The sequence below is a fragment of the Geospiza fortis genome, unplaced genomic scaffold, assembly GCF_000277835.1.
Source record: "Geospiza fortis unplaced genomic scaffold, GeoFor_1.0 scaffold638, whole genome shotgun sequence".
Lineage (NCBI taxonomy): Eukaryota > Metazoa > Chordata > Aves > Passeriformes > Thraupidae > Geospiza > Geospiza fortis.
Genome location: NW_005054557.1, coordinates 578,367 through 592,978, shown reverse-complemented (window position 1 = coordinate 592,978; position 14,612 = coordinate 578,367). Strand labels below are relative to the sequence as shown.

General features: G+C 40.7%; 1 protein-coding gene across 1 annotated transcript in view; it reads left to right on the top strand.

Annotated features, from left to right (window-relative positions):
- PTN (pleiotrophin) overlaps positions 1-8,608 on the top strand; it is a 24,957-nt gene extending 16,349 nt beyond the window's left edge. Inside the window, exon 4 of the mRNA XM_005429562.2 lies at positions 1,925-8,608. Within this exon, the coding sequence (XP_005429619.1) occupies positions 1,925-1,977 (53 nt within the window). The 3' untranslated portion in view covers positions 1,978-8,608. The remainder of the gene's footprint in view (positions 1-1,924) is intronic.
- Positions 8,609-14,612: the final 6,004 nt, after the last annotated feature.

Genomic DNA, 14,612 nt, shown 5'->3' with positions numbered 1-14,612 from the left:
CAGGTTATATGACTAAACAAGTATTTTATTTTGCTTTGACTAAAGGACTATTGGAAGTAATTTTTGTTTTGTTATAACAGGTGAAGAAAAAAATGTTGGTTTGCAATACTAGGAAAAAGGGAAAACAAGCATCAGAGAAATGTGGTAGCCTAATTTGCCTTCTGCTGGAGGTACCTGGCCCTATCCATACCTGAAAGAAGTTGGTGTAGTTGCCTTGGCTTTAATGAAAACAAGCTGGTTTTACCACAACTGGTGATTCGTAGACTATGTTATGTAAATGAGTCAGAGGCAAAAGAATCATATTCAAAAATAACAATTCCACCTTAAGGGCCAAGTGCTTTTCTTCTCATTCAAGGTGATAGCTGTTATTTAACCAGAGGTGGTGTTCATGGCAACAAGGTTGACAGAGTTCAAGGAGTCCTTGGGCAGCCCTCTCAGGCAACGTGACATGATTTTTTTGGGTGGTCCTGTGCAGGGTCAGGAGTTTGACTCAGTGATCCTTCTGGATCCCTTCTAACTCACCATATTCTATGATTCTATGATAGTTTTGCTTGGTTTGGTTAATGATATCTGGGTTTAGGCAAACCTGAGTCTGCTTGCTTGATGTTCTGGTTCCAGGAGAGATGCTTCACAGAAGCTTAGTTTCCATCCCTCTGTGCTACCTGTTGTGCTGTTTTGTGCTGGTATCAACAGGGATTTACTCATGTTCCCAGTGAAAGCTCTTATTTTCCCTATTACAAGGTGACATGTGACACAAGAGTACCTAATCCTCTTAATTTGTTTTCATTTCCAAGGTCCCTCTGTGAATTTCCTTTACCTGTCAAACACCACGCTACGCTAGAGTACAGTGAAAGTTACTGCAGGTGGTAGAGCAACACACAAATTTTCGCTTGTGCCTTCCCATCCTTCCCTTATGTACCCCAAATTAATTAGAGAAGCAGGTGCTCCTTATTCCTTTGCTCATCCCATCAGTCTCAGCTGGCTGGACAGGCCATGCTCCCAGGGCCCCAGGCCTGTGGTAAAAGCAGGGTAATCCCGACGATGGGGAGAAAATGACAAGGAGGATTCTATAATATCAGAAGGTTAATTAATTACTTTGTTATATTATTTTATACTATATTAGACTATGTTTAAACTGAATCTGCACAAGCACCCAACTGCACAGGATCTGGCGACTGTCCCCTGACCGGCAGTCTGCACACGCGCTTGGCCCTGACAGGCCAAGGAAACAAAACACCATCCCTGGGTAAACAATCTCCATATTGCATTCTACTTTGGCACAACACAGGAGCAGCAAATGAGATAAGAATTGTTTTGATTATTCGTTTTTCTGCTTCTTTTGCTGCTTCAGAGAATGTGAATCCCACACAGGCCGTGCTCCCGTTGCCTCCCAAGTGCACATAGGTGTCTGTCCCAGGGGAATGGGGAAGGGTTGGCAGTGGAGGAGCTGGAGAAACAAGAGAGCTTTCTCCTCCTGCTCTGGAGCTGCTCACACATTCAGAGAAAGCCAAAGGCTCACAATGAGACAGAAAGGAAGCAGGGGAAGGGTATATGTGTGGGTAGTGTGTGCAATGCTTTCTTCCCGCTCTCCGCTGAGCCATGACCCGGTTTCTCCAGGAGATGCCTGCTGTTTTCTTATTTTCCAAGCAAGTTCCTGAGACAATGCTTTGCATGCCAAACAGGGTCAGCCCGTCAGATAGGGAGGGTTCTGAACTGAACATGCAACTCCCTCTCCATCTTCTCTACTGCCTCGACTTTTCCTGTTATTTTTCTTCTTTTTCTTCTCTTTTCCCATTGTTCAAAATGAGGAGACAATTCCTAAGTGCATGGAGAGAAAAAAAAACTTCCATGAATGAAATAAATGAAATTTATTGCAGTGCCTGCTAGACACTAATTTTTTATTGTTTTTGTTATATCTTGACAGAATCCAAGAAGAAGAAAAAGGAAGGCAAGAAACAAGAGAAGATGCTGGATTAATGGAGTCAACTTGGGCAGTGTGAGAAAAGGACATCAGCAAACATGATCAGTTAACAGTTTCATTTATACCTAGGCATCTTATCCTAAAATTATTTATAGCTTAATGGTACCATAGAAGGAAAAAGCAAACACAGAAAAAAAATCCTTTTTTTTTATATTACTTTAGTATTTTTAATGTATAACCCTAACAACAATTTTTAGAGGCCTGTAATAAAGGACTCCAAACTCATTTAGAAAATTATGTCTATTGTATATTGAAAATGTAGAGCTTTTAAATTTTTTTTTCTCAAGTCTTGCCATAGGTCTCAGTCTGGTAATTAGTGCATGCAAGCAGAACCTGAGCCTGTGTGGGGCTCTGCTGAAGCCAGTGGTACCCTGTGTGAACATAGCACTCTGGCTGGATGCATTTATATTTAAGATTGGGACCTTATATCTGAAAAATTGAGGCCTGTTTCTTAATATCTGATTACATCTGCATAACTGTATGAAACTGTTTGTTTAAGGAAAGGATGGGGGCATTTTGTTGAGTATTTGCAAGTATGGGATTTTCTTGGATGTGTGCTTAATGTTCATTCCAAAATGTCACCATCTACAGGTAAAAACCAGTAACACTCCTTTCCTTAACCATATTTTGAATGTTGGCAGTAAATCTAAAATCTTTCAAGAACTGGTCATAAAAGAGTCCTAATTTTTAATGATTTTCTAGCAATGATTTTTCAAAGTGGAATGATGACAAAACTTTCCACTTTTCAGCATATCAGTGTTGGTGGATGGTGTCCTCCATTTCACCTATCAAAGCTGAAAAATGCTGTATTTTATTTGTTAATTTTGACAGAAGGGGGAAAATAATTTTCATAAAAGATCTAGTTGAAATTGTTGTGGTTCTGCCTAACTCAGCTCTCTTTTGTATCAGTGGCAATATTCCTGTTAATCTTAATTATAGCTGGTTAAAAAATAGTATGTCTGGTGGGAAATAAAAGCAGAAATCTTTTTGAAAACCACCAGAGATAGTTCATATATTTGACCAAAAAAGGGACAATTTGTGGGACCTGAAACCAGTAGGAATGAAATAACTTTGGGTTTATCTTTCAGTAAAACAGAAGGGAAATACAAAACCAGTATATTTTGCTTTCTTCCATTTTTATGTATGCAAAAAACCTTGGAAAAAGCTCAGTCAACCTAAAATTAGTTGTGATTTTTTTTTTTAATATAGTCTGCAGGAGAAAAAAAAGAAAAATTACAACCAGCTGTTTTTTAGTTTGTTCAGTTTTACCTAATCTAAATGATTCTGAATCCTGAGGGAAGTCACAAAGTAGAAAAAAGATCTGACAAATGGCTGGTCTGTCTCAAAGTAAAGGGTTGTTTAACGAGCTGACAACAAGCAGATCAAATTTTTTAGAGGAAACATAAGGGATTTCAGTGCCCAGGTTAAGTTCAAAATCATTGCTTCAGAATTCTAAATCTTAAAACTCAGCAGCAAGAAATAAGCTTTGCCATTTGGGTGGGCTGCAGGCTGGTCAAGAGGAACAGTCTCCCCTGTACTCCTGCGTGGTACCCACTGACTTCAGTGAAGCTGCAGCAGGCTGTGTTCACCTGAGTAAATCACATTTCTCTCTTGGGATTAGCTTGTAGACAAGCAGAGAGTCTTTTTCTTTCCATACTAACATCACTCCCCTTTATTATGAGAAAGAATTGTAACAATTGTAGGGCTTGCCCTCTTTTTTCTCACACGGAGGGCGTGGCTGATCTGGACTCACAGCGAGGCAACTCCTTCTGTTCCCAATCACTCCTGAAGCCTCCTAGCCAGGGCTGCACATAGCTTAAGGTAGACTAGCCTCACAATTCTTTCCCAGACTCCTTGGGTGTGTTTTGCAGTCTGTGTTGATGTCCTCGTTATTTTGACCATGCTGTTTGACATACCTGAGTCTGTGGGATAGTTAAAAATGTCCCCCACACATGGTGGAGGTGCAATGACCAAATCTAAAATCATAAAGGCTCATATCTAGGTGGTTCTGGGTGCTATTTGGTTTATTCATGGTCTAATCAGGTCTACCTGTGCTTGTGCCTCAGACTTAAACTAATGGTTTGGTAGGTCTGGTTGAAAGCAAAGGGAGAAGGAAACTTTTTTTCACTCACCAAAGGTTTGTCTGTCTACCTGCTGCATCAGTTCACTTGAAGTGGCTCAACTTTGAGTGCCAACACTGTTGCACCATTGTCTCACACTGGTTAATCTAGTCCATGTTTCATAGGGAGCTGGCAGGAATTGGGAATGATGTTGAGACCAATGCTTTGATTGTCGTTTAGCAAAACTTAGATGTGACTTCTTATTTCCACATCCGTGAGTATAAAGAAAATAAATTCCCCCATGTTTCCTCTGACACCTCATGGTCCCTCTGTTTAACTGCCCATCTGGCTTGTTAAAGGAACATTCCTAATAGATTTTGAAGGAAGCCAGTCAGGTTCCTGTGGTGGCATAGGGCCTTCATGGAGAGAGTTTACAGAAAACCAAGAAACAAAACAAAAAATATCATGTTAGGACCGGATGAAAATTCAGCAAAGGGTGTGAAATAGGAGAACATTTCTTATGTGCGACTCATCCAATATGTTCAGATCAATATTGGCATCTTATTGTTGACAGCAATTAGAGTAATACTTCATAAACTCAGAATGAAGAAAATTTCCAATAAGCCAGAAGAAAACATGCAGTGGCAAGTCTAGCTATGCAGGAGGTGATAAAGTAATTTATGGCAGAACATAGAGGAAGATTGGTCAGTCAGGTCAGCTCTAAAAGGAGGCTCCCAGTACCTAAAAGGAGCCCTTGTTTCACTAGTGACATTATCGAGAAAGCAAAAGGAAAGATTCTGAACAAAACCTCTTCCCACTCATCCTGATCAGTTTCTACTTCAGTCATTCTGAAACTTCTCTGTATTTGCTTTCTAATCTTCTACCCTCCCTGCTTTGGGAGGGCAGGCTGGTCCGACAGTGCTGTGGGAGCAGCTACTTCAGATGAAAAACATGTTTACCCTCTTGGTGCTATCCTATTACAATGAAAAATGACTTAGCATAGATGTGTTGCTTACCTAGTTTAACGGACAGAAATTTGTTTCATAAATGTCCCTCTCGAGGAGTGGTTTACATCTTCATTTGCTACAGCTGTAATGGAGTATGGGGAGATGATAAAAAACCCCAAATGACAGCCTTTTTCTGAATGCTCAAATCCATCCAAAAGAGATGGGTGAGTTGCTGAACATCAGCTACGGATGAATTGGCATCCAGATTCTGGATTCCAGTGAGTTTAAACCTGAATATATTTGGGTATATTTGGGTATATCTCCCTTCTCTTTCTCTAACTAAGCTGAGGCAATGCTGCTTTCAGTTAGGCCTGTCTATATCTTGATTTAAAACAGTATTTGAGGATTGGGACATTTTCTGGACTAGACATGTCTTCTGACAGAAATGCCCAGGTCAGCCTGGCCTATTTAACAGTCTGTTAAGTGCAGCAAAATTTCTGGGCAAGGCTCCAGGAAGGGAAAATGTTTGTTGTACATGCAGGTAGATACTAAATTGTAATTTACTGATTTTCATCTTCTAATTCCATAATGACATTCTGGGCTGAACTGCTTTTCAAAGGAGAAAAGTTAGAAGAAATGAAAGAATAACAATTACAAAATGTATAAACAGGCAGCTTTGGAGAGTCAGTTAAGAAGAGAAAGATAGGAAATCAGGAGCATTTTATACAAATTTCTATTGCCTCTTCCTTATATGCAAAAGGCAGAACTACAGGTTGGCACATTTGTTTTTATGCTTTCCCTGATTTGTGCCTTAATGAAAACAAATCAAATGTAAAGCATTACAGAGAAGTCCCACTTCAGCCTCAAAAGAAAGAGTTCAAGTGGAAACAAAGTCAAAAGGAGACAATAGTACACAGGCTAATGTCAATGCTGAGGGTGGGACAACAACCTAATTTTCTCTCAAGTCTAGGAACTGCAGCAACACTAACAATTTAAACTCACCACTTTTCTAAAGCAATATATTGGTGAGGTGGACACCTTTTTGATATCCCACAGCAATGGGATTTCCTGTCTCCACATGAAAAATGTCTCCCAAATCCTCCTGAGGAGAAACAGTATGTCAGTGGGGGTAGGTGTCTTGTATTCAGTCAGTTTTAATTCTCTAGGACAGCACTTCTCTGAAGTTGAGACTGAGTTCTCTCCTTTGCAGAGACAGATTGTACCTGTTGCCTGCCTTCCCACACTTACCCATAATTTTGATGGCATTTATTCTGTCAATTCTGCTAAGGCACTCTACTTCTCAGTTAAACTTCTGTGGATGTTGATGATCTTTCCTCATCCTTGAGACTATATTCTCCATTTCTTCCTGGATTGTTGCAGAACAGCCTCAGGAAGCCCATACCACAAATTTCCTCCAACTGTGTCCTTCTGAAATTAAGACACAGTAGCTACTTTTTAATCACTGTATGACAATGAACAAGGAAGTATAATAATGAGCAAAGAGAGTCCCTGGATTTGCTGGGAGGATGGATTGCTGGTAAAACTTTGCTCATAACTTGACCTTGTCATGGCTTCCCAGAGGGCAGAAATTATCAAATGATCATCTCAAAAATTAGAGACATTGATGCAGGAGTGTCTGTCTTCAAACAAAAAACCAGAGAAAACAGAAAACTACCTTAACTGGATAAATAGTGGCAAGCAGCTGTATCCTTTACCACTGTCCTCTTTTATCATCAAATTATTGTGGTTCATAGAGTTTCAGGGATAGTGAAAGACTTGCCTAAGCAGGTGTAGAGCATGGAGAGAGCATCATCCACCCATGGGTGTTTGCATTTGGAGAAGATGTAGGTAGTCTCAATCATAGCAGCATCAAACTTTGCTTTTGGACCAAAACAACAATGCTAAAATCAAATCATTTTCCTAATGGCCTCTTTCTGCCACTCTTCACAAATGGCTGTCTGTCTTGTGGCCTCATCACTCTGAACTGAGCAAGAATCTGGGAAAGCATGAGAATTTGGCTATATTCAGCTACTATCATCTCATTGGTGGGGTTGTACAAGCCTTTAGCCCTTTCTGCAGTTTGCTATTTAAATTTGGTGTCTTGGAGTCCCAGATGGCTAAAGAACTCTGTAAGTATCTCCTAGCCTTTAAACCACTTGGGCTTTGGGTGAGTTTTATATGTAAAAGCTGTACCTACAGATTTTACTCCTTTCTTAAAAAACCCATAACAAAAACAAAAACAAAAGAAAAACACCAAAAAAAACCCACCCTCCAACAAAACTGGAAACATGTCCAGAGAGTGGATTTGGATTTATCAGTGAGTTAAAAACAGAGGCACACAACTGTTCCCGTTGCATTGAAAGTTAAAGACTGTACAAAACCTTTAACCCTGAATTCAGTGATGGAAACCTAGGAAAATGGGTAGCCTCTGCAGGGCTGCTTTACCTACAGCGAGTTTCATTCAATTAATTTTGCTGTTTGAACTCCCTCGCTCTATTCTATCTGACAAGAAGACATTATTTAACTTTTCTTATTAGATCATTCATTGCACTCCCCATATTACAATCATGTAGTTCATCTAGACTTTTACAGCTGGAGGAAATGGTTGTGATAGTCCAGAGTGTGTTGTGGTTGCTGAGGTGGCCTGAAGCAGAGACAGGCTGCAGCTTGGAGCTAGAATTCACCTTAATGCAGGTGTCAGCATCAGACACAGCAGCTCTCTAAGTACACACACATGCATATTGCATATATATACACACACTATATATACATTCATACATGGGGGAAAACTCTAGAAAGGTGCATGCATAACTCTAAATGTGAACCACAACCAGTGCTACCACGTTTTCAGGCTGTGGTTGAATTGAAAGAGCTTTTTGTCCTGTGCTGTTGTTTAAGTGAGGATACACAAGTGGGATGAAGAGCTAGATTTCTTCCCACTTGCCAGCACTTCAGTTTAAGCATAGCTGTGTCCAAGGGAAATGCAAAACACATGCCAATGTAATGGCCAAAAGGACTTAATGTCACAGTGATGTTCTCTTCTGTCACACCAAGTACACACAAGGGCTTTGTTCAAAGTGGATGAACTGCTTCAGTTAAGTGTGAACATATAAACACAGACAGGAAAAGTCTTTTTCTCTGCCAATAAAAAGTGAGGAAAATGGGTAAAATAAGATGGAAAAATAAAAGTAAGAGAGAAATCATATTAATTCTTGTCGTTTGAGTGATAAACCGAAAGGAGAAATGAAAGTCAAAATAACAAAGCCTGAATATCATGTTCAATGGATTTCTAATTCTGTATATATCTATTAAACCAGTGCTATATGATATCTTCGTATGTGATACTTTCTTTTCCTGTTCCTTTTCCTTTCTTTTTCCAGTTTGTATATTGATTTTGTAAGCTAGCAGTGTGTTACCTTTTCAATTTTTTAAAACTTGTATGAAAGCCATATATCCATATTGTAGAACGAAAGCATTAATCCTGTAACATCCCTTGATGTTTCCCTTAGCTCTATGGGATTTTGGGGGGCTCTAGTGAATGTATATGTTTACCAATTGTATCAGCGTAATTTACTTGCTCTTAGTGGCGATAAAGAATTAAATAAACTAATACACAGACACATGGTGTTCTCATTTGGTTGTGGAAACTGTTTCTGGAGTTTCTTAAAATATTTCTAAATATTTAATGGTGTATCTTTATTAGATTTTCTTGGCTGTAGGTGTGGCTTGTCACACAAACAGATCTGTAAATTCAGAAAAAGTTTTAGTCTGTAAAGAGAGGTATACCAGACAGTGAATCTAGCAGGAAACATTTCTTTGGTTTGTGCTCACTAAAGCCTGTCTGTCCCAATTTCCTGGCACTTTTCAGTTTTTTTAAGCAGCTTGTTTCAGTATACAGTTATTTCAACCTGTTTGATAGTGACACAATGATGGATTACAGATGAAGAGTTTGATTTTTTAAAAAATTACACTATCAGGTAAGCAGCGGTAAACCCTCATTCCTAGATCTGTCATGCTCAGCTGTTTTACTTTAATAGTCACTTTAATATGTGTGGGTGTGGGTGTGTGTTTGTTGAGAGGTGATTAAGACTCAAGAGTAGAACAAAGAAGCCACATTCCAATTTCTCTGGGTGTTTTTTTCTGTGTCCAACTATTAGTTAAAACCTTAGAATAATTAATTAATTACTCCATGAAAACTATTCCATCAGTCACTGCCAAAAGAGGGAGATGCTTCCCATTTTTTACAAGACAAGGAGATTGATATAGGCTTCTAAAATTGTTTGGAAGAAAATTAAGTATTGTAAGGTATAAAAACTGACAGTACATTCTTCAAAGCACTAATGGACTCAGAAACCTAAATCCTATCCTTGGAAAGGAGACCAAGTACTCGCTATTGTTTAATTACAAAAGAAAAATGTGAATTCCTTTATAATATGCTGCTTGGCATATTTTTAGCTTAGAGGGTAGTGAGAGAGTTTTAAGATGGTCTTGTACTTCCATGTGAAGTATCTGATCCTGTCAGGAAATGTTAGCTGCTTGAGGAGTGTGTCAAGTCATGGTTAGCTTCCCTAAGCTCCATCGTGCTGGAGACACAGTTCTGGATTTCTCATGTCCTTCCCACCTCTGTGCTCAGATACTGACTGAGCTGTGAACATGGAACAGAGCTTTTACACCCATTCTTTTTGGTTGGGTTGCTTTCCTGGAGCAGGGTCTTAGGACCTTTTTGGTTTGTTATGTATGGAGTGGATGAATAGAGAGGACTTCATGCAGAAGAGGCCCAAGTTCTACTACCACTTCGTGCTCCAAGCTTTTGGGAATGGTGGTTCATTAGGTGGGTCTGGATGGAGGGAGGACCACCAGCGGTGAGTGGGGTGAGATGTCTGCAGGCAGATATCTGCTAGCAGCACAAAGCCTCTTTGGGGCCTTTAAGACCCCAGAGCTAATCTGGTGCACTACCACAGCTGCAGTTCAAAACCTTTTTGCACTTCGTCATCCCTCTGCCCTTGCACAGAATGGACTTGTAATTAAAACTCAAATGTGTGATAGTTGCCCTCACACAGACGCAGAGACACACTCACTTCATCCCTTGCCTTGTAGATGATGCAGCAGCACCTGATTTTCACTGAGAACAGAGAATTTGCAAAATGAACTCCTCAAGTTCAGGATGAAACCTTCTCACAAAGTAGTAATCCAGGTTTTTGTCCATTGTTATCTTTTATGGTGATATGGGAATTTGCCTACATGAGATTCTCTCTGTTTTTCTTAGTTAGCTGGTATTAATTGTCTCCAGTGAAACCCAAAAGGAAGAAAATAACCCTGTAATCTTGTAGTAAAACACAATTCTGTTATAAAATCTTCACTGGGAGCATTTCTGAAGAAAGATTATTACATTTGTAGTCAAATGAGATTTGACATTAAATACAAATATGCATACACACAGAGAATATCTTTTACAGAAAAATATCTCCATCCTTACTGGATATCCTGAGTTACAGAAGGCTTTGTTGCCACACAATCATCACTGAAATTATTGTCTCCATTGGCAAAGAATGTTTTTTGTTTGTGTTTATTTAGTATCTTTCTTAGTTAACACTTTTCATTTGCTGCTTTACACCATTTCTACCACAGGAGCAAAAGATGAGATCTTGGATCTGAAAAGGTCAGTAACAATTTTTTTTTTTGTTCTGTTCAGTACATACAGCCTTGCAAGACCAAAACACACCAAAAAAATCTGTCTTAAAAATATTGTTTTCAATTAATCAACAGCTATTTAAGAGTTTTTAATTACTGATGTTTACTACTGGAATTTCTGGAGGCAGAGCAAGAGAAAAGTGTTTTATGTTGGGAATGCAGGAGAAGTAAAGATCTTTCAATAATGATAATTACCTTGAATACCCTTGCATTTTGAGATACAGATTTTTTTCCCCTGATATACAATTTTAAAATCCTACTATTCCTAATAAAAGCGCTCTGCACCTGTATAATTATGTGGGGGCTTTCTGGCTGAAAGCTTTTTTATTCCATTGATTTTTAAAATTTTTATGACTCATTACAATTCACTAGAGATGCTCATGGGATCTAAGATGTTCAACCTTGGCCAAGTGCAGTGGGTGCTGCTCCAGGGTGCACAGTGGGGCTCAGTAGCATGAAGTGGCTGCCTAGGGATGTGCTTGATGCAGTAGGAATCTCCAGCTGGAAGGGTGAACCAGCTTCCAATTCCTCCTCAAAGCATTTATGGTGGAGGTAGTAGTGAAAGAGATGTAAAACAAGGCAACATTATCCCTTGTGTTGTTTTCCCCTTTCTTTCTTTTCATTTCTTTCTTACTTGTTTGCTTTCTTCCTTTCCTCCACTTTTTCCTTGGGCTTAGGACTCACAGTGCTGACCTGGAATTCAGGGTTGAAGTGATTACCTGAGAAGAAACGTGTCCATGATGTCTGCAATTACATGGAGACACTGTTGTAAATAGTCTTAAAACTTCTGTGGGGCTAGAAGATATGGGAAGAAATTCTGGAGAGAAGTGGTTTTGAAAAGCGGGAATAGAATCCCTGGTGTAAAAATCAACACAACAGAAAACTGGGTGCATGTGTTAGAAAAAGACACAAGAAAGGACACAGACTGGGGCGCTGAAGAAACCTGTCCCAAATATAGGTTTGCCTGGGTGGTTGCTGGAACTGGCTGCAAGGTAAGCCAAGTATATCTGACATATAAAAATATATAGGTAATATATAAATATATATATACACACATCTATTTAGTGTATCTGACAACATATACTAAAAAGGATTTATGTTGAATTCAGGACCTGATTTTGGATATATTCCAAATGTGAACTGGCCCATTTTCAGCATGGAAAAATGTGTTGAGACTCATGATATAATATGCAAAGATCCTAAAATATGTAATATCTCAGTCCTGTAACAATTTACAAGAGTGCTGTGCACGTAGTCCTACTGACTCAACAGGACACTTCCCAGTGCCAAAAGAGGTGGCAAGAGCAGGTCTCCATTTATCCTTAGCTGGGAATGAAGTGCCACGTTTGTTCTCTTTGCTGCTGTCCTCCTTTGCTGACAGGGGTCCATCACACCCCCTGTATAACTGAGTGTCTCAGAGACAAAGCATGCACTCCCTCTGATAAACACTGTTTTGTAAGCAGCTGAATTTGAACTGGGCCTGGGTTATCACAATTGCTGCTTGCTGTCTTATCAGGAAAGCTCCCTAAATAAGCTACTGCTCTATCTGTTCACATGCAAAGGAAAAAGACCAGTCAATTTTCTTTCAGTGCAGGGTGCCCTGCAACCTTTCACATAAGGGTCACAATAAACTGGTACAACAGAGTAAGAAAAAGGCACTGGAAAAGGCAACCACCTTCCTACTTTGTAACATTTATGCTACAGGTCTCTAGAGACTTCATCAAGGGAGATGAAAAAGAGTCTAAAATCCAGAAATATGCTTGCTGTTGTTGTTAGCAGCAATTACAACAACGATGTAACAGCCACTATTGTGATTTATGCTGCAGTTTAGTGATACACTCTCAGTTAACACCTTTGATTCAGAGGCTTTCATGCAGTTTGGCAGCGCTCAGCACCCACCACCCCGGTGTGTGGGGTCAGAGGTTAATCTCAGAGGCTGTCCTTAAGCTCCCTCTGTAGTCAATGGAGCATGACAAGTCCATTCAGAAGGTGATTCACACTAGAGGGCTAGTTTAGCAAATCTGAAAGATGTCACAAAGGGCCTCTTTCCTTGCTAGATGCTGAGGGAGCTTAGGGAAATGAAGTGTATGAGGCTGACTGGAGTTTTGCTTGGTAGTTTGCCCTTCCAATAGGGTTGCAAGATGCTAAACTGGAAGGCAACACTTCGAAAGTGTTTAGGAATTTAAAAACTAAAGTGTCTTAATAGCTCTGAATACAGGGACCCAAATATATGTAAGACAAGTGGATTACAGGTGTGCATTACAGCAGTGAGTGAATTTATCTGAAGTCCCACTGCCAGATGGAAGGACTGCCCTCACAGCACAGCAGAGAGGGACCAGAGAGTGGGACAGAGGTGACAGTGGAGAGCTCACTGCCTCCTTCTTGGTGTTGGTATGGAGGAGAGGGGAGACAAAGTCCCTGCTTTTGTTCCCCTTGGCCCAGCTGAGGGAGGGAGAGCCGTGTCCCCGGTGAGCTGCAGGCACTCTGTGGCACGCAGCAGGTGCCAGGGCAGCTCCTGTCCCGATGAATGTGCGGCTGGACATGGATACCCTGCTCCCTTTCATGGCCCTGCTGGGAACCGGGGCAAAGCCACATTTCTCAAGAGCAGGCCAGGAATTCATGGAAACAAATGAGCACAGGAAGGGGCCATGGAGTGAGAATGGGGATGGTTTGGGAATAGCTCTGCAGGACCACTCCTTATCTGGCTTTTCCCGCTGACAGATTTAGGGCTTTGTCCCACAAGGGATCAACATCTCCTAAGACCTCAAACTAGCACCTGAACTACTTTTCTCTGTCAAAACCTCATCTGGACACCTTTTAAATTCTTCAGTTGCAAGGAGCTACATAAACTTAAGCACAATTATCCTGGCACCCACAGGCCCCTCTTCTGCACAGCTCAGTTCCTCACTTGCTCTCTGTTTGAGGCGGGTGAGCTGTCGCCAGCCCGATGCTCTTCCCCCTGCTCCCATATCAGCAGCTGCACTGACAGGAGCCCTCAGCCAAGTGCCTGGCGTGTGGGAGCCTCTGCCAGCACAAAATCACATATTTAGCTCTCTGTGCCAGTGCCAGCTGGGAGGTGTGAACGCCAGAGAGAGCAGTCAGGGGCTGCAGCTGGCTGGCCGTGCTATTGATCCAGAGGGTCAGCCAGTGTCAGAGAGCCTTGGAAAAACAGAATTAGGCACAGAGAACCAGAGAATCATTGAGGCTAGAAAAGACCTTTTATATCACCAAATCCAACCGTTTAATCTGGAAATGCCACATCCATGAGTTGGAGCAGAAGGCTTGGGGTGCTGAATTTGCCTCGTGCTTTTAATACTCCCAGTAGGTTTATAAAAAAGAGAGAGGGTGACTTTTTATGCAGGCAGATAGTGATAGGTCAAGTGGGAATGATTCTAAACTAAAAGAAGCTGCCTTTAGACATGCAGAGACACTTTGTACATATCCATGGGGGAAAAAAACAACTGTGTGTGTAAGAATCTGATTTTTTGTATTGCCAACCAGCTTGTAATTTAGGAGCTACTAAACCGACATTCCTACAAGTCCCAACTTTCTATTCACAAGAAAGTCTTTGGCATTGAACCACAGCCATGCTGTGGGAACAGAGTTGGACAATTCATGGATGTGATTGGTCATTTTCAGTCATTCCACCCCAGAGACCAAAAGGGATAGCCACTCTCTACACCAGAAAATCAGCTTGAACTATATGAGGAAAGGACAAAATGAGAAATTATGAATAAATACAGGATAAGAAAGGCAGCAGGTTCACAGTGAAGTGTGCAAAGAATACGAGCCACAAGTAAACTGAACTTTTAAGCTTTGTTTACAGTTTGGAGGAGGTTTTGCCTGGCAAGTTGGAGAGATGACAGGATAAGTTTTCTTCCTACGTGTATCTAGTGCTTGCAGTGCACACCCTGGCCTCTTGCCAGGAAAAGA